Raw genomic sequence first — 20,314 nt, forward strand, 5'->3', positions numbered from 1 at the left:
CACTGGGGCATCGTTTTCTAACTCGCAGCACTGCTGTTAAAAAGCCTGATGACACTCACACTCCCTAGCTTCTGCTTGTGGTGTTGGATTTTTTTTTTTTTTTTCCTGCCTCTGGGGAACCCTTTAGAATCTTTTCTTCACATGCAGATTTTTTCCCAGCAGTGTGTCTTGGTCTGAGTCCCTGAAGTAATCACCCTGTGGGCTGGGGGGGCCTTTCACCTGGGGTGACCTGCTTCTTCTTCCTCCCCTGCACTTTTATTCTTTCTCAAAGTCTGCCTGTTCCACGTTGCACCTCCTGAACCTTTAGTTTTCTTCTCTTTGCCTTTCTTCATCTTCTTGCAGGACTTTATGAAGATCTTCTCAAACTTGTTATTTACTTGGTATTCCAATATTTTTCTTTTCTTGTCTGACATTCCTTTTCCATAGCCTCTGTTTACTATGTTTATCTTTCCTTGAGTATCACTTCCAGTTTTCTTCGTCTTCCACTGCAGTTTCTCCTTCCACCTTCCTTTTATTCTGATGTCCATCTTCCCTGTTGAAAGCTTCCATCCTTGCTCTAGAACGAGAAGACACCTGACAGCAGGCTGCAGACACAAGTGGAGGCTCCTGCCAGGCTCAGGGGCAGCTCACGGTGCACACTGTGGGATCTCTGCCTCCCATCCTGGGCTAACCTGCCCTCCAGCCTTCTAGGGGCCAGACCAGGTCTCCCTCCAGCCTCCACCTGTCACACATGGTGCCTGAGGCCCTGGGTCTCACCCTCCCCTAAACCTCCAGACCCCATGGGTGTGCAGAAAGTGCATTGCAGGGGAATGGCTTCTTTTACACTCTTAAACCACATACCAGGCCATCCCTGGTGGCTCAGATGGTAAGGGATCTGTCCATAATGCTGGCTACCTAGGTTCGATCCCCAGGTCAGGATCCCTTGGAGAAAGGAATGGCAACCCACTGCAGTATCCCTGCCTGGAATATTCCATGGACAGAGGAGCCTGGAGGGCTATAAGTCTGTGGGATCACTCCTATACCCTATCTTCAGGCTATCTTGCTCCTCCAACTCTGAGATGCTGGGGTGTAAATCACTAGCTCTGCTGGATATGTTCAGCGTGTGGACACCACAGTGCAGTGACTGAACATGTGGTGTCTGGAGCTGCCCATGGGAACCCTGGTTCTGTCACCTCCTGGGTGCTGAGCTCGCTAAGTTATTCGGCCTTTGTACATCAGTATCTCCATCTGAAAAGTGAAGTAATAATACAGCTACCCTACAGTGGCTCAGAGAGAGGGCCATTAAGCAACCCACAGCCCGGATCTGGCCCACAGCCTGTGTCTATACACCCTGTGGGCTAAGAATGGCTTTACATTTTTAAAAGGTTGGAAAAAAAGAAAAAAGGGGACTTCTCTGGAAGTCCTGTGAATGTGACTCCACATTCCCAATGTCGGGGGCCCAGGTTCAACTCCTGGTTGGGGAACTGAATCCCACATGCTGCAACTATGACCCAGCGCAGCCAAATAATTGTTTTTTTTTTTAAGAGCACCTCCCCCCAAAATAAAATACATGAAACCTAACATGAATTTTGCAATCAGCTTTGATGATAGTGAACCACTGACTTTGAAACCCAACTAAGCGAAGTGGGTGCTCCCCCAAAACCTTCCATCCCCCTCATTGTAGCTGTTAGGAAATCTTGTTCTCAATTATATTTTGAATTTTGTCAGTAAAAACTGTGTGGAAATTTCTCTTGTAAGTACCTACACAGTAAGCTCCACATTGCCTGAGATATTGACCCTTTGGTCCTATTTACATGGGTTTACTGACCTCTGAGCTTAAGAATGGGGGAAAGTATTAGAGATGTGAGAGGACAAGGTCTGGTAGAGGGAAACAGTGAGTAGACAGAGCAGTGGGTGGGGGGCGGGCACCTGCTCCGGGGGGGGGGCGGTGTTTGGGGCCCCAATTGTCTCCCTACCTTCCAGAACGTCCCACAGCTCAGTCCTTACTCCTGCCTGGGTACCTGCTCACAAAATACTTGTTCTATCAACAGCAGCAGCTCCCAGATGACTGGGGTAGACCAGAAGTGGCCAGCAGGGGTAAAGGGGCACACTGCCCACAAGACGACCTAAACTGGGCCCAGCTGCACCCCTTACTGAGCTGGTGTCAACACCACTCTGTGGGCTTTCCCACAGAAAGGAGGCCAGTGACTATTCAGCTCATCCCCATGGCCACTCTTGAGAAACAATATCCTCAAAGTAATGGAAATAGGAGAGAAAGGCCCATCTCAAATGAGCCACATGCCCCTTGGTTACGGCAATACGTAAAAGCTGTGTCTACAACAGTTCACAGTTCTCTGGAGCTCGATGTAAGTGAATGGGAGACTCTGGTTAACGCGTCTTTCCACAAACGTAGGCTTCCTCTCGGTTTCCCAAAGGCAGGCTTTCAAACTTTGAAAAGCATGTTCCAATACCCAAGTACAAAACAATTCTCGTAAGAAAAATGCCTGTATTGGCTTCTCTTCCATTCAATTCTTCCATCTCTTCTAAAGGAAATGTCAGTGAGGTTTTGTGACTGTAGGTCGTGGGTTTTGAACCCAGGTGTTAAAAATGCAGCTCTCTGGGACCCACTCTGAATCTATTAAATCAACCTCCCGGAAACAGGTCAGAAATCTGCATTTTAAGCTTCACTAGTGATTTCTAAGTATTTCTATTTTGAACGTTAACTATGAACCACCAAGACCTACATCTCAACGCCCTCAGCCCTCACAGACAGAAGGTCACGGGCAACCAGCAGCTCCAGAGAATGAACGCACGGCCGATTAGACTGACTCCTGGAGATGCAGACCAGCGTTCAGAGGTGAACGCAAAGCATGTGCTATTTCATGGATGGTGGGTCAAGCTTCCTACAGATCACATTCTAGGTGCTTGACTTTGAAAGTGCTTACAATCAGTAATTCACGCAACAAATGTTTATGAACACCTTCCCTGTGCAGGGTTTTTCTAGGTGCTGGGGGTGGAGCCGGGATGCATAGTCACCCCTGCCTGTGACCTTATCTCTGGTGAGACACCTGCTCCTGCCCCACGGCCCCCTTGGGAACCTGGGAGGCCACAACTGCGGCAGGCAGCTGGGAAGCCAATAGCACAGTAGAGACCTGGCCTGGCCTACAGTCAGGGTAAGAAAGCTGGGCTAAGAGCAGTGTGTATAAATTACTTGACCTGTGTATTAAACGTTGTTTAATACAGGTGATCGTGTTCAGTAAGGCCCATGGCTCCATCTTATTCTGGCATTCCATCACACTTTCCCTTCTCCCCAGGTAGACCACATCTTTTGAGGAGAGGTACTGTGCTCCCAGCACCTTGCTTAGGGCACCTGAGAGAATAATAGTCACTTGAGAGTGTGTGTTGGATGAATAAACAGCTCTGGGACATAACATGAGCCACTCAAGAAAGGCTTTTGAGCAGAACAGTCATGCTACAAATTCTGAGGAAAAAGGAAAATAAAAGCAGTTGTTCTTAAGCTTCAGAATTCAATGATGGTTCTACAACTGCCACTGTATTTATGCCTGTTCCCTGCCATTTTCAATAGGCAAATTTTACAGAAAGTTTTCAGTTACCTCTATCCAACTGAACAACACAAGAGGAAAAAAATACTACGTTTCATTGAATGAAAACAGTAGATCTGCCATTACTTTCATTACAGACCTGCAATCCCTCATCAGCCACTCTGAGACCCCAAAAGTCTTTTGTACTTTTGGCCCTGCTGCACGGCATGCAGGATCTTTGTTCCCTGAGCAGCGATCAAACCTGTGCCCTCTGCATTGGAAGTGTGGAGTCCTAACCACTGAACTTCCTGGGAAGTCCCATGGGACATTTATTTTTTAAGGAAAATTCTGGATCCTAAATCCCCAAGAATTTCTGATAAAGAGGTACAGTATATTTACAGTTGTATAAACAAAAAAGAGCAACTGAAGCCTGAGGCTGCACACTACTGCCACCTGCTGACAGCAGCTTATAAGCACAGACATAATCAAAATGGAAAACTTGAATCTTGCACACAGGGCTATGAACAGCACACTGGTGACTTAAAAAAAAAACACCTGAGGTTTTTTTCTTTTCCAAAACCAACTGCTATGAAATAAATCCTCAGTGGTTGAAGCACTATATTGGATATTATGTGTTCCATGCACATCACACAACCTAGAAGCTGTTACCTTAGCTGCATGTGATTCCACAGTTTGGTATCACCTCTTGACTCACCAGCGCTAGCTGCCCCTCTAGGCACTGTTAGAAGTTGGTCTGGAAGCCACAGGTGAGCAGGGATGCCACCAAAATGGAAACATTAAACTAACCTGTAATGGCTCCTGACCATCTGCTACAGAGCCATGAACAATGTCAAGATTACAGGAATCTAAATAAACTACAGGTGGTGGCTGAAGTCTATGAAGACTACACTAGATCTTAACAGAATATCAGACGATGTCCAAGTATCCACAATCTTCTCTGCTTTAAACTATCATGGATACATTCCCTGGTGCTCCTCAGGAGTTCAATATCCTTACAAGTATATCTTGTTCACCCTCATAATTGTAACCTTTGGAACCCTATCTTCATCTTTTACTTTCTCTTCCTAACTACCATAGTTCGCAGTAGCTCTCTGGCACAGAGAAAATATGAAACGAAGATCTGTGGTTTAGGTTTTATGATAACGAATTTCCACGTGCTAAGTGTACCTCTGACAGGTTATCTAACAGTAACAGGATTCACAAAACTAGGTCTAATGCCCTTTGTGTTCAGGCTATTTTAGGAGAGATTGCTCCACTCTCCAAAAAAAACATGTTGCTAAATAAATCATATGGATGCAAACATAAATCTGCAAAAATTTAATACAAAGTCTCTTAAGTATAATATTAACCACACTTAATTTGAAATTCCACAATCAGAAATCCAAGGCAAAGCCTTCATTTTACAAATAAACTGAGACCCAGACAGAATAAAGGACCCTCTCCTTTATTTATTCCTGGAGCCAACTGCTCTTCCCCTGGAACCCGGCAGGATCTACATCTGCTTCATTCAACAAAAACAGGGACCTCCAATGATATACCCACAGGGTCTGTGGGCCCCTCTGGTTCTATTCCTAATATACACTTTATCCACAGATTAAATCTTGGTTTCTCTTTAGTTCTTTTTTCCTCAAAAGGCCTAAATTCATGGACTGTTTAACTCAGTAATGAATTAGGACATTATGTATCCAGATATTAAGAACTTTCTCTTGTCCAGTATCATTTTCAGACAGTAACAGCAATTTACTTGCAGTACCCCTCTAAGATCTAGCTTCTAAGTAATGACGTGGGGGTAAAGTACAAACTGAGACACCATTTTAAGTGTTTCTACTCAGACTGACACAATTAACCTGTTCTGGACATCAAATTCTAATTTGTAAGATTTTGTTAGTGATATCATTTTCAAGCATGCTATACTCAGGAATGGCAAAAAAAAAAAAAAAAGAAGTACTTAATATTGGGGGAAAAAACCATTAACAACTGTCTATTTCTAAGCACACAGCAGAATGGAATAACTGAAATCCAAGGAACTGCTCTAAAAATGAGTATGGGGCTTATTGAGGGGGAAAATCCAACTGAATTATAATTAAAGAAATTTACTCTCTAAAAAACCATTTTCACACACACTTTCATGACCATATTGTTTGAGGGAAATAAGATGACCACGCAGGCAGTGTCCACTTGGGAACATAAGTGATACGTGTGCAATAGTACATTCTGGAAATAACTGGAAAAATAAAAAGTGTAAATTTTTATAGTGATTTAAGACCGCAAGACATTTAAGATCTCAGGTTAAATGGACCGGTATTAAGAGTAATACAAACCCAAACTGTACAATGTTATCACTACTCCATCACTGTGACCCTTAACATGGTGCACATACAACCACCCTAACCCAAGCCACAGTCGCCCAGGACAGAACGAGACCCCATCAGGAGGCAGTAACAAGACGTGTGATGCACAACGCAATTCACAGCCTCCTCTCCCTGTCTCAGTGTGTGTAATCTGCTGTAACAACTCCACATAGCAGAGAAACATTAGGTACTATTTAAAATAATGTACTGTTATGGCCAAAAGAAGAGTTGAGTTTCTTGCCTAGAAAAGTCCTTTAATGTCTTACATTACCCAATACAGTTAGAAGTCTAAATAAAAAGAAAAGCGTTAATGAAGATTCAATTTTGCATGGGAAATTCACTTTTCTCAATATGAGTAAAATTTTTTTCATTAATTCATTTTAAATGGCAAAATCTTCTTCAGAACAGAAAAACAGAATCTTCAACAGCAATCTGAAGGCAACGTTATAGTTATAGGGCACTGTCATCAGAACCACTGAGGAGCAAAATGAACTATCATTTCATTGCCCCTTTCTCATGGTCATGTAGGACCACAAACCAAAGAGGTCCAGGAAGCAACAAAATGTGCTCCAGATGAAGTGGTTTCACAGAACAAACAGTCCTCACAAAATAGGATTATTTTCTTCTTTTGCTCCTGAGAGTTAAGTTAACCAGTCCTTGGACTGCAGTCAAGACAAAGTTCTAAATCCTCAATCATATCAACATCAGAACTATGAGGACATTTCTGTGGAGAAAAGGGGGAAGCCTTTTTCATAATAAAGAGAAAGAAAGTAGCAAGACAAGGTGCTATGAATAGTGGGGCCACAGCAGGATGTATGGCGTTTGGTAAAACACACGAGGTGACATTTAGGGAAAACGTTATTGCTCTGGGTGGAATATACAGCACCAGCTCAAAGAATAAAAGATGGTTAGGATTAATCACCTTTAATCAACATGTGTTTATAGGAAAAGTGCTTAAAGCCATAGTTCTTAAAAAGGAAAGGATGAGAACATTTTTGTATTATTGTAAATGTTACCTACTTCATTAAACAATGAGCAATCTGTATCTATTTAAGTAATATCAGATTTGCTGTCAATCTATCAAATCCACAATATAAAACCAGTTAAGGGACAGAAATGTTATTCAAACTTATAAAACAAGTTAGAACCTTATAGAGTAATTTCTATGCCAAAAATATTTGTTAATTATTGCTTAAATATACAGCTGAATACACTCATGAAATTTCCCAAATCATGACTGAGGAGACTTTTTTCTGAATGCTAACATTTATCCCAAGGAAGAGAGAAATGTTTAAGGGATGTGCAGACACTGCTTAACCACTGTGAAAAGTAGCCCAATTTCCCCCAAACAGTTTTAATAATGAACATCACTGAAGTGACTCAAGAACTGGAAACAAGACCATGTGATCACACTCAAGCTCTATGAAGTCAGCCAAAGGATTTCTTCAAGATAATCACAGTTGGCACTTTCTCAGTCTAGACAGTAGGATTTTATGTAAACTTCCTTGTTCTAAAAAAAAAAGGTCTGAATGGATAAATCAACATGCGGCAGTATAAAGTTTTTTGATGCAATCTTCTATAAGAAGTAATTAAAACGTAAAAGCCAAACAATCTAACATGGAACGTGATTTCCTTCAAGATACACTTAATCCATCAGTCTCCTTCTCTGCCCTCCAATCACCTGAAATGGCAGTCATTGTACTGCTAATCCTCAGAGTGAAATGGCTCCTATCTTATTTCAACTCACTCTCTTCCCTAATGACGGTCTCAGGAGTGGCGTTTCTGAACATAATTTTACCTAGCATGAGAGCAGGTATAAGAATCCTCATAAAGTTTTAAAGCTACGGAGTCCTATCTAGGGACCCAAATGTGATCTTGTCCTCAAGGGCAGAGGAAAACCAATGGCTATATAGTGAAGGGGTACTTAGGGTTGACATAAAAAACAGAATTTTATATTTTCATCAGATGTTTTTACAAAGAAAATGTCTCTATGATGTATTAACATCATTTTTTATATGTGTGTGTATACACAAATGTACACACATACACCCACACACGTATATATACAAGTGTATATATGTATATATGTGTGTATATATATAAAACTATTATTGTTTGGGATGCTATGGAAAGCCACCAGTGAGGAAAGGACACCAAGGTTTTAATACGGGGAATAGAGAGGTCGGCCTGCAGTATGGACTCACGAAACAGTTCAACAGCATCCACACCAGGATCAACAGCATTCCCTCATCTGTTTTGGTACAAAAGATGGGATCTCTCTACACAAGCTTGTAAGGCTTTAGGAACTAAAGCATAAATCAAACAAACAAAACCCCCAGAAAAACAAAACAAAAACCCCAGCCCATTAGTTTACAGTTTATTTTAAAAATTCTGAAAGACACTGCAAGTTCTAAACTTTTAGTAGGTGCTCCCCACACACAACCATCCGGTCAGAAACCCAGCAGAAGAGCCCCCTTTCCAGGAAGCTTTGCAACAGCAGAGTGGTGCAATATGGATGTTTCTTACTACAAGAAAAAATTATACATGGCACATTCTCATTCATATTTTGTAATGTAAAAAGTTACAAACATACCTAATCAAATAAATAATAATAAAAAAAAAGAATTTGAATGTATTTGTAAGTATCCTAAAACCACTACATAGAATAATGGCAACTTCACTCACAGATTATTTACACGGTAGTACCCGGTGTGGGTGCACTGCTACAAAACCCAGAACAGGAGGAGTAAACCTGAAATGTCTCCATAATGAAGATCTAGCAGCATGACTGCCTAACGATGTTATCCCGACTGCTTCTGAATCCTTCCTTTTTTTAGTCTGTGTCTTCATCCAGTTCGTAATTGTCTTTATCATAAATATCTTTTACTAAAAGAACCCGTACGAGCATGTTTTCCAAGGTGTTTCGGTCCAGTGAGGCGGACGTGTACCAGACAGGGCTGTCTGCAGAGCTAGAGCATTCTGGTTGCAAATAAAAAACATCCATTCTCTGATTAAGATTCTGTGGACTTTGGAAGAAAGAAGAAAGTCAATTTCACAGTATGTATACAAAATTCCTCACAACTTATTTTTTTCTTTTAAGAATAATTCTGCTACCATTACCACATTACATAGGCAGACCACACGCATGATTAACTACATTAAATATTCTATTACTTGAGACATTCTGAAAGTTAATTTCTATAATAAGATTATTTTCCCACCATAATTTAAATTCCGTATTTCACTGAATCTAAGACACCATCGATAGAAACATTATTTTTAATCATTATTTTAATACTGCCATTAAACAAGTAAAGCACTGCCAATTATAATTCTTCAAGATTCATCCCAGTTCCAGAGACAGAATAAAATATGACTGGAAGATCCAAATACTAGCCACCCAAAACCACTTGAAATACTAATTATTAAAAACAATCATCCTAGAGGTGACATTACTGTTTTTATGGTTCTTGACAGCTAACCTGGAGACAGTTTATAAAACTGATTACCTAAGAAAATACACTCTGAGTTCATGTTTACCTTTTAAAAATTAGAGGGTGCATATATAAAATAATGAACTAGCATAAAAAATTTGTGATCTCTAAAAATTTCACTGGCTGCAACACTCACAGCCCCCAAACCTTACACTGTTTACTGTCTGACCCTCTACAACAGCAATGATTTCCTTAGTAGAAAGCAATTTCTTAACATATGCTGAGGAGATACAAGCTGGGTGCTTTATAATAACAGGACTAAAAACATTATAATTGAAGTAAGAAAAGAGAAAAATTTTAAAAAGGATCAATGAAAAAAAGTCACCTCTTGGTAATGACAAATTCACAGCACCTAACTGTTATTACCACTTAAAAAAATCAAGAATCATAAATACTCACCTCTTAGACAAGTAGCATTCAAACATTTTCACAGGACATCTAGAAGGATTGGCTGTATTTTCAATTTGTTCAAATACTGGCTCATCATCTTCATGTTTTCTTTTTCCAGTAGTAATTTTATCTTAAGAAATAAAAATAACATAAACTCTCTATGACCAGCCTTCAAGAAAGGTGACCCGACTCACTGTGTTCATTCCCACTGCTCTTACACCAAAGGATGGGACCGGGTGTGCTCAGAGCCAGAAGCTGTGGCTTCTGGTAATTCCTAATTTTAACACGACATGGGCTGTCTTATCTTATGGAAGTGACAGTCCTTGAGTTCCTAACAAGGGACCTATGTGGCCTCTAGTCAGGCAAGAAGCAGCTATCCCTACCACAGCCAATCCCAAACAAGACCAGTTATACTACCTTCACTATCTGTTCCGCACAAGGAAGACACTTGGTACCGAAGACAGGCTTTATTTTCCATGGTTAAAGGGTTTTTTTTCCAGTGCCTAAACACAGTGCCAAAGGAAAGCCGTAAGTGCTGTTCCACTGTTTTCAGGCCAAAATACTTAGTGTTAAAGTAGAAGAGGGTGTTCAGAAGAGCTACTGGAGAGTGTGATCCTAGCTGTTTTATCCTCCAGAGATAATCTTCTTCAACTCGAGAAAATATTGACCCTTAAACAGAGAGAAATATTTTTAAAGAATTACAATAAACAGTTTTCCTGTAACCGTCTAGGAACAGATAGTTAATTCAAGAACAAACCTAATCCAATCCTCCATTCACTCCAGGGCAACTAGAATGAATTTCAGCATCCCCTACGTGGCTCTGAAACAACACAGAGCCAGAACCACAACACACTACACAACTAGACCCTGGAGCCAGGCCTGGGGGCTGCTCCTGGTCTTCCAGGTGACAGCAGACTGTGGTCAGAAGGGGATTTAAATCTGTAGAAATCCTGAAAAACAATAGGTCATTTCCATTCAAACAAGTTTTCTTTATACATCTGAAACAGGTTTCTAAGAGAAATTTATATCAGAATCTCTACTAAAGGGCTTAAGAAACAAACATCCAGTTTTTTTCTTATTCCAGAGAAACTGAGTCACATTTATTACAAAGTTCTTCATAAACACTAGTTATCAATCACATTCAGTTCTTCTTCAACAAAGGACGATCTGATACATTCATAAATAAGTACTCTCTAATTTAAATTATTTCTTATTTTTAGCACAATTTCTATAAAAACAAGGCAATCCCAGCAAAAAGTCACTGCCACTATATTTAAAGGAGCATTACCGTCTGGAAGTATGCTTGGTTGCCAACTTCGGAGTATCTTATTCAATTCTTGCTCAAATGTCTGGTATCCTGGATCAATAAATATGTTGTCTTTTCGATTACTACCACACAAGTACTAAAAAAAAAAACAAAAAACCATACACCTTGAAAGAAAATCAACTAATTGTATATGACTTATACTCTTTATTTCCTAAGAAAAAAATAAATGCCTTATGTCTATTAGCACACTTATAAAATGGGAAATTATCTCTATCTATATACTTAGAAAATGAAAGAAACGTAAGTTACCAATTAATCTGTTCCTAAAAACACTCCAAGCTAAGGTACACACCTAAGAGCTCAGGATGTAAGAGGATGAGAGCCTTCAGTCTGTCAGATAAGAACAGAGCAGGTGGCTCCACTGCTACATACAGGGTCCAGGGGATGCACGGTGAGGCTCGGGGCAGGGGTTGGCTTCCCACACCCATGACAGCCTCGCCGAGCGGCCCAAGTGGCTCTTTATGCTCCACTCTCCTCAAGTCAGTGCAAACTTATGAATCTTATCGCCTCCTATGACAATCCTTAACAGTGGGGGTTGTGAAAGAATGATGTAAACACCGAAGTCCATCTCCAATGAGTAAAAATAAAGTATAAGGGAAACATGGGATAAGAGCACAAAGCCCGGGAACCAGGACCATACACAGCATTAGAGTGTCATGTGTATAACGGGGCACGAAGACATGAAGGGCAATAATAAGTCACTGAAGATGCATGTTGTAAATCCATTAGAAATCATCTAAGATGCATAAAAAATAAACCAATGGTGGAGGTAAATATATACAATACTGTATACAGAGCAGCTAAGAAAATCCTTTACAATTCCCTAGAATTTTCAGAAAGGTCAGTTTTCATTCCAATCCCAAAGAAGGGCAATGCCAAAGAATGTTCAAACTACCATACAATTGCTCTCATTTCACATGCTAGCAAGGTTATATTCAAAATCCTTCAAGCTAAGCTTCAACAGAATGTGAACCAAGAACTTTCAGATGTACAAGGTGGGTTTCGAAGAGGCAGAGTAACTAGAGAGCAAACTGCCAACATTCATTAGATCACAGAAAAAGCAAGGGAATTCCAGAAAAACATCTACTTCTGCTTCACTGACTGACTACACCAAAGCCTTTGATCATGTGAATCACAACAAACTGTGGAAAATTCTGAAAGAGATGGGAATACCAGACCACCTTACTTGTCTCCTAAGAAACCTGTATGGGGGTCAAGAATCAACAATTAGACCTGGACATGGAACAAGTGACTGGTTCAAAACTGGGGAAGGAGTACATCAAGGCTATATATATTGTCACCCTGCTTATTTAAATCATATGCAGAGTACATCATGCGAAATGCCAAGCTAGATAAATCACAAGCTGGAATTAAGATTGCCGGGAGAAATATCAACAATCTCAGACAGGCAAATGACACCACTATAATGGCAAAAAGTGAAGAGAAACTAAAGAGCCTCTTAATGAGGGTGAAAGAGGAGAGTGAAAAAGCTGTCTTGCAACTCAGCATACAAAAATCTAATAAGATCACGGCATCTGGTCCCATCACCTCAAGGCAAAATAGAAGGGGAAAAAGTGAAAGCAGTGACAAGATTTTATTTTCCTGGGCTCCAAAATTACTATGGACAGTGACTGCACCCATGAAATTAAAAGACACTTGCTTCTTAGAAGGAAAGCTACAACAAACCTAGACAGTCTATTAAAATGCAGAGACATCACTTTGCGAACAAAGCTATGGTTTTTCTAGTAGTCATGATATGAGAGTTGGACCATAAAGAAGGCTGAATGCCAAAGAACTGATGCTTTGGAATTGTGCTGGAGAAGACTCTTGAGAGTCCCTTGGACTGCAAGGTGATCAAACCAGTCAATCCTAAAGGAAATCAACCCTGAATATTCACTGGAAGGGCTGATGCTGAAGCTCCAATACTTTGGCCACCTGATGCAAAGAGCTGACTCACTGGAAAAAACCCTGATGTTGGCAAACACTGAGGGCAAAAGGAGAAGAGGATGGCAGAGGATGAGATGGTTAGATAGCAACACTGACTCAACGGACATGAATTTGAGAAAACTCCTAGAGATACCGAAGGATGAGGGACCCTGGCATGCTGCAGTCCACAGGGTTGAAAAGAGGACGACACAACTTAGCAACTGAACAACAAAAACCCTATTTCAAGTAAATTATCTTTGCCTTGCTTGGTAAGCCAATAAATCCTTATATTACACAATATCTTAGAAGAAAACATTTTTCTCTAGAAGAACTGCCAGAACAACCTTCCTTAACAACATTATATTTCAGAGCTGTGGAATTACTGACCTCCTGAATTCCAAGGCAGAGATAGTAGATGCTATCGGGTGCATAGTTTTCCCCATTGGGCCTTCGGATCTCATTGACAAAGTGGGCCAGGCCGTAGTCCAGCTCAGCCGTGGTGTGAGAGAGCAGATCCTCTTTCAACTTCACTGACTTAGCTAAGAAAAGAAATGTAAAGTAATTGCTATTTACTGTCTGAAGATTAAGAAACCTTCTGAAATCATTTTATTCTATAAGAATTCAAATGTATTTTAAGTTCCAGTCATCCTTTTCAAAGGTGGATAACAAAAAGCCTGATTTTAAACAGTAACCAGTGAAGACAGAACCAGAGCACTTACGAGGTGTCAGCCCGTCTAACACCAGAAGGTCTTCCTCGAGCCGCCTCGTCCGGACCCAGTGTCTCCAGGCATTGACCCCATACGCGTACTTGAAAGGGAAGCTGCACTCAGAATTGTCAGAGCTGTCGTCGTGAGACTGGTACCCTGACACCGCCTTCCTCTTGGTGCCCTGGTCATGAAACACCATAGTCACATCTTCTCTTCCTTAAGCCTATTTATCTCACGACTTTAAGTAAGCCATCTCTCAACAAATGCATATGACAGAGAGCTGACTGGAACTTCTGATTTGAGAACAGCTACCTACAACATGAAATCTCTCTCCAGGAATGCTGTATTTCTGCCCAAATTACTTTGTATAACAAAATCATATTAACTTTTGCTGTGAGAGTGACTAATGATGAGATAATAAAGACACAAATAATAAACTAAAGATCTGAAGTAAGAGGATTCCAAATATTCATGTAAGAGAGAACTAAAGAACTTCTCCCAGACTCCACCTTAGGGAATAACTCAGTTCCTCCTGCTTCCCTGATGTACTGTTTGCCATACAAAAACTTGAAATTTGGACATAATCCAATTCTATTTTCCCTCTTGTTCCTGAGCTTTTGGTGTCAGATCTAAGAAACTATGCCTGACACAAGTTAAAAAAGATTTAGGCCCCTGTTTTCTTCCCAGAGTTCTAGTTCTTACATCCAGGTCTCTGACTCACTCTGAGTTCATTTCTGTGCGTTGTGTCAAGTAAAAGTCCCATTTCATTCTACCACAGGTCTCACTTCACTTTCAATTTTTCCTTTCTTTATGGAGAAATTTGTGAAAGTCATCTTTTTCTTTTATTTAGATATTGCTTTATGTTGGAAACTAGAAATACAGAAAGTTGTTAATAAAACTTTCAGAACAATGATACCTGTTCGTTTGTTTAGGTCTGAGAGCCCCGAATGACGGAATTCTCCAGCACGTCTTCCTATGTGCTGGAAGGCTTCACAGAGACCAGACATAACCAACTGTAAACCTCAACCTCACCAAAAGTCACAGGGGGAAAAACAGCTTCAACTGCTGTAAAAGTAGTGAATTTACTTTTGTAGAAAGTATGTCAGCCTTTAATCAAGATAAAAATTAAAAATAAAAGCTAAGTTGCAATGATACTCACTCTTCTATGAAGGTACAACTATTAACAGAAGATCCTTTACTTAGAAATGAAGTAATAAAAACTTTACCTTTAAGCCATTTTAATCCTGGAAAAGGAAGTATCCTCCCATATTCTGGTGTACAACTGAAGCTCACTACTCGCACAGATGTGATGTGAGTACAAGAAGAGCATCACGATTCATACCTTTTTTTTAGATCGAGGTCTAGGCTGTTCCTCATATTCTTCTCCAAAAACAGGTGGTAATAAAAACTCATTTTCCATATCAAGCTCCTCAGCAGCTGACAATCAAATCAGAAGAACTTTCACTCCAAACATAATAGCACAGGCTTGCATCACATAAACTCAACCAACAAAAGGACCAATCCCTGACTCTGCACAATACCACGCACAGGGCAGCCTGTGCTGGCTGAAGAACCAACCATTTCTTTACCTAACCTGATCTATGAGATCTGATAACATCTGTTCAGATTCTTAAAACACACATATAATGCACATCAACATGGAATTTCACAGAATGTGAAATTACTAAAACCTGAAATTCAATTACAAGATCTACATGATCTCAGCACAAATCTATTTCAAGCTAATACATCTTTTCCGAAGTTAAAACACTTTACATCCTGTTCAGTACGCTTACTGGCTGGAAGTAGATTAAGAAAATAATGAAAAACAGGACACACTTCTTTTACCACAAAAGATCTAAAAATATTCCCTGTGAAGGTTAACTTAATTTTCAAAAAGGTTTTAAGAAAAATACTATCAATATTTTATTTAAATTTTTAAAAAGACGCCAACACTTCTTTACTCTTCATCTCCAGAAGTTCCTATAATGAAATAGTTTTAAGGTTTTTTTTTTTTTTTTTTTTTAGTTTTAAGGTTTTTAAGGCTCTGGGAAATCCTGTTAATTAAGCTCCTACAATTCAACATGCGCTTCCTTTTGGAAGAAAAATGCTGAGTTTTATTTGCATGAAAAAGACAAATAGCAATACAGGCAATGACACGAACACGAGATTGTTTCCCAACCACAATGATGACACCATAGCTAAGTCTAGAAACACACTTCATACTCCAAGAGCAAAACTGCACGCTCAGTACCTCTGGGAAAGTCTATTTCAATATCCAAGTCTGGCTCATATGGCACATCGGGCATGCTGGACTGGGTCTCCGGCTCAGCACTCTTCAAGAGGTCAGAACCAATTATGTCCGTTTCAATAATGACACCTGTAATCAAGCCGTAGTATCATCAGAAAACCGCAAAATACTGATATTTAATCTAGGAAAAGCTACTTAATTATAAATGCAAAATAAGAATCTTTAATTCATCACGAAAGGAAAGAGCATGCATCTACCTTCAAATGTAAGCTACTATAAGCTTTGAATTAGATAATCATGAATACACAAAAACTTTCAATCCTGTAAGTTTTCACTGTGCCTCTACCAAGAGAAAAAGCATGTTTTAAGAGTAAACAACTCTATAGAGTATTTCTAAGAACAATCTCTGGTCAAAACTAAACTTATGAACACAGACAACTGGAATTTTCAACATTCTTTTTGAATTGTGACCTAGGTTTTCCACATCATTCAATATATGCTTATTTACTATTGCCTTCTAATGTTTTGAATAGTTGTTTTAAACACTTTTGTACTAAAACCCACTGAGAAAGGCATCTTACTGAGTTCAGGGTGTGGTGGGAAACAGACATGCACAATGGAAACAAAAGTTGCACAAAACAAAAGCCTTTCTAGGAGGGTTTCATGCTGACAGTGCCCGGCTCTGGGTGAGGGGGAACGGGAGGTCGAACGTGCAGAAATGTGCTCAGACACAGAAGCATCCAGCACACATGCGTCCAGCTACCCCATCTGGCCAGCACTGCCCTAACACAAGCCCTGGTTTAAATAATCCAACTTACTTTCTTAGTATAAATGAATAAAACAAAACTGGGGATAACCATCATAAAATAATAGTTTGGATATTTATAAAACCTACTACAAGTCAGTTTTGTGTCTGAGCTCACCCACTGAAACAAATTTAGATTTGATTTTAAAAACCAAATCTTGTCAACCATTAAAACAGAGACTGTTTGAGGTATATTATAAATTGCTGGGCTTGAACGTGGGCCTGGCATCACAGAGCAACTACAAATCTGATGTGGGTCTCAACCTGCAATCACCTCTGCAGCAGTGCGTCCCCCACACCCCCTCCAGGCTGAAGTTCAGTGAGGGGCCAGCGCAGACCCCCCACCCGCTCTGCCCACCCCAGGCAGTGAGGAGCTCACTGTGGAGGTCGGCGCCTTCCGCCTTCCCCTCGTCCTCAGTCATGTCCGTCATGGTCAGCAGCTCTGTGCCCAGGGCGTCTGAAGAACCTGTACTTTTCAGCTCTTCGGCCACAGCAGTCTTCTCACCACTGTTCATGGGGGCAGGGAGAAACACAGGGACTGGCACCTAAGGGAACAGAGGACCTACCATCAGGCTCACTCGCTTACAAGGTATTTTTCCAAATTAAAAATTTGACATCTGACATGTGATCTTCATAATACTGGATTTCCTAGAAGCTTTGGAAAGAATTTGTATGTTAACTGTCACAAGGAAAGCCCCAAATACAAGCAGCTACTTTTTGAAGTAAAAATTAATTTCTGAGGTATTTCCATCACCAGAGGCCTCCAGCAGCCATGCCCTGACACAGGGACCCAGCAGTGCATGTGATGACATCTGTATGTGGCTCCATACCATGTGTGAACCTTCTGGCTCACAAATCTTACTTTCTTCTAAAACAAACATGAATACAAAACATAGTATATGTAAAGCAGACACAGACATTGGTTGGAACCATTTACCTAATACCTAATTAAACACAGAGTAACCCCTGGCACAGCCTCCACCAGATCCAAGTGAAGGTCAGAAGCAGCCAAGCCTCATCCTTGCCCCCTGAGCTCACACATTTGGTTGGGGGAGACTTACGGGCACAGGCACGGTGGTGGGCACGGGGATGCTCTGGCTGTACATGTGCATAGGCACTGGGACGTACACGGGCACAGGGATGGGCACAGGCACGTACTCCGTCCTCCAGTCACCATCTGGGTACACAGAAGGCAGTCAGGGAGCAACCAGCTTCAACCACCACCCACCCAGCTGCTCAGGGTGCCCTGAGTACCCATTTAAAAAAATGCCCAGTTTTCACAAAATTAGTTAAGTTAAAATACAACAAACTGAATGCAGTAGCTGTTCTAACTTATAGAAGGCACTGCATGTGGGAATCTTAGCTTCTGCAATGGAAGTGGGGAGTCCTAACCCCTGGACCAAAGGGAAGTCCCTAGACTTGTTTTTTAAAAAGAAAGAAAACGTCTTTTGAAATATAATATGGTTCCAGACACCCCGGCACACTCCCCTCACAAAGGTTTTACTTAAACAACAGAATACAGCTAACATTTAAATTTGGTGAAAATACAGGTTTGAATGATTTCAACTCACTCTGACAAGGAAACAGAATAGTTATGGTTACAGACCACACTCAAAGAGATGGTTTTCTCAGAGATCACTTAACTTCAGTGGGCCCTGGCCCCCAAGGAAACCAGACCACCGGCAACGTAACTTGCACGCCTTTGTAGAGACTGATATTTATTAATGACTGTAAATGATATGCTGTATTCTGAAGGAATGTCTAGAACCAGAGAAGCAAAATCAACAGAAAGTGACAAAACACCCAACAAGTCTACTCTGAAGCCACTGCTGAAAAGATATGGATGTCACTCAAGGGCAGGGCCTGGGTCACCTGTCTGACAGGACTTGCTCTGCATGTGGGGTTTGCAGTAGGTCGCCTTGGTCATAGTCAAAGGTTTGCACAGTACTGCCTTGTTCTTCATCTCCTTGTTGGGGGTTGGAGAAGGGGGTGGTGCTGAGCCCTACAGAGAAACAAAGAGAGACATTTTATTTCTGCCTCGAATTTTTACTGCTTTTGCTATTAAAAAATATCCAGTGTGTTCCAGTGCAGGGAGCACACATGGAACCAATGTGAACCTACCCCAACTATCGGCAAAGCGCAGTAATTACCCCTCTACAGATCTGCTCATCAAGACACCACAGCACACTGTCTGGTCCTGCAGCGTGCGAGGTCTTAGCTCTCCACCAGGGTGTGAACCTGCACCCGCCCCATTGGGAAGTGTGGGGTCTTAACCACTGGACTGCCAGTAAGTCCCCACAGCAAAATTTTTAAAAATACATGAGACAAGTCTCACTCCTAAGTGAAAAAGCAAGGTTGTTAACCCAGTATTTTGAAATTATTACGGCTTTCTGATACTCTGGCTTTTTCTAATGCATAAACTATTAATGTGGTACTAACTCTGAAAAGAAAAATGATGAAAAGAATTACCATAAATGCTATTAAACCTTAAGCTGTGTGTTTCAGGCTAATTTTAGAAACATATCTCAATAGTCTATCAGATGCTTCAGCCTGTTCACATCACACACACATGCACGCACACGCACACACACGCATACACTCTGTAAAGGAAGCTGAAGCCCTGTCCCTAAGGGCAGAAACAAAGGTGCTATGGGGAGAGCGACAGAAAAAATGTGGACACCAAACCCAGGCAAGTTGGGTCTGAACAGAGAAATGCTCTTGAAGCCCCTGATGAACCAGGGATCCAAGTCAAGACATCCTGGTTGCCCGTGCTCCATTCCTGTCACTCTACGAACAGGGCACCATGTCAACTAAACTTGGTCACCTGGTAAAAGAGTCAACAGGAAAGGTCTATACCTATCGAAAACGAATGCTGAAGGACCCCCAATAATGAAGACTACAATGACGACAGCCACCACACCTCAAGAGTGTCTGCTGCAGAGCTGGGTGTCTGTGTCCCCTAAACTTTACACTGAGATGGAACACCAACTGGATGGCACCTGAAGGCATGGCCTTTGGAAGGCGATAAGGTCATGAATGGGCTTGGGGTCCTCACAGAAGAGCCCCCACAGCCCCTCCCCTCCCATGAGGACACATGGCAAGATGGGAAGAGGAAGCAGGAAGAGGCCCTCGCTAGTCCCTGGGTCTGCCGGAAGCCCCAGAATTCTGAGAAACACGTGCTGTTGTTGGCAGGCACAGCTTCTGGCTGCAGCTCCTGTTATATGCTCCTGTTATATACAACAGCTCCAATGGGCATGACTCCATGCATAGCACCCTTGCAGCACCTTCTGACATGAGCCCTCTAACCCTCTCAGCACCACATGGGCAGCAGGTGTTCTCTCCTCCCGTTTTACAGATGAGGGAACCGAGGCTCAGACGATGCATGGCCAGGAGAGGTGACAGAGTGAAGAGCTCTGAAGTCAGGGCCTCAGCAGTTCCCTGATGCAAGCCTCTGTCTCAGTGCTCTTTGCAATGACCCTGAGGAGGTTCCACCACAAGGAGCAAAGCCCCACTTACAAACG

The 20,314-nt window shown here is 41.4% G+C and overlaps 1 protein-coding gene across 4 annotated transcripts in view; it reads right to left on the reverse strand.

Annotated features, from left to right (window-relative positions):
* Positions 1–8,192: 8,192 nt before the first annotated feature.
* Positions 8,193–20,314, reverse strand: part of ZMYM2 (zinc finger MYM-type containing 2) — a 64,994-nt gene continuing 52,872 nt past the window's right edge. For 3 of the 4 annotated variants that reach the window (XM_052649939.1, XM_052649941.1, XM_052649938.1), the window contains 11 exons: positions 18,666–18,795; positions 17,855–17,970; positions 17,173–17,338; positions 15,992–16,117; positions 15,080–15,174; positions 13,750–13,918; positions 13,418–13,569; positions 11,066–11,180; positions 10,195–10,446; positions 9,787–9,907; positions 8,193–8,919 (listed from right to left, as the gene is read on the reverse strand). In XM_052649939.1, the coding sequence (XP_052505899.1) occupies positions 8,727–8,919; positions 9,787–9,907; positions 10,195–10,446; positions 11,066–11,180; positions 13,418–13,569; positions 13,750–13,918; positions 15,080–15,174; positions 15,992–16,117; positions 17,173–17,338; positions 17,855–17,970; positions 18,666–18,795 (1,635 nt within the window). In that variant the 3' untranslated portion in view covers positions 8,193–8,726. The remainder of the gene's footprint in view (positions 8,920–9,786; positions 9,908–10,194; positions 10,447–11,065; positions 11,181–13,417; positions 13,570–13,749; positions 13,919–15,079; positions 15,175–15,991; positions 16,118–17,172; positions 17,339–17,854; positions 17,971–18,665; positions 18,796–20,314) is intronic. The other variant, XM_052649940.1, reaches the window with a different exon arrangement.

The sequence above is a fragment of the Budorcas taxicolor genome, chromosome 12, assembly GCF_023091745.1.
Source record: "Budorcas taxicolor isolate Tak-1 chromosome 12, Takin1.1, whole genome shotgun sequence".
Lineage (NCBI taxonomy): Eukaryota > Metazoa > Chordata > Mammalia > Artiodactyla > Bovidae > Budorcas > Budorcas taxicolor.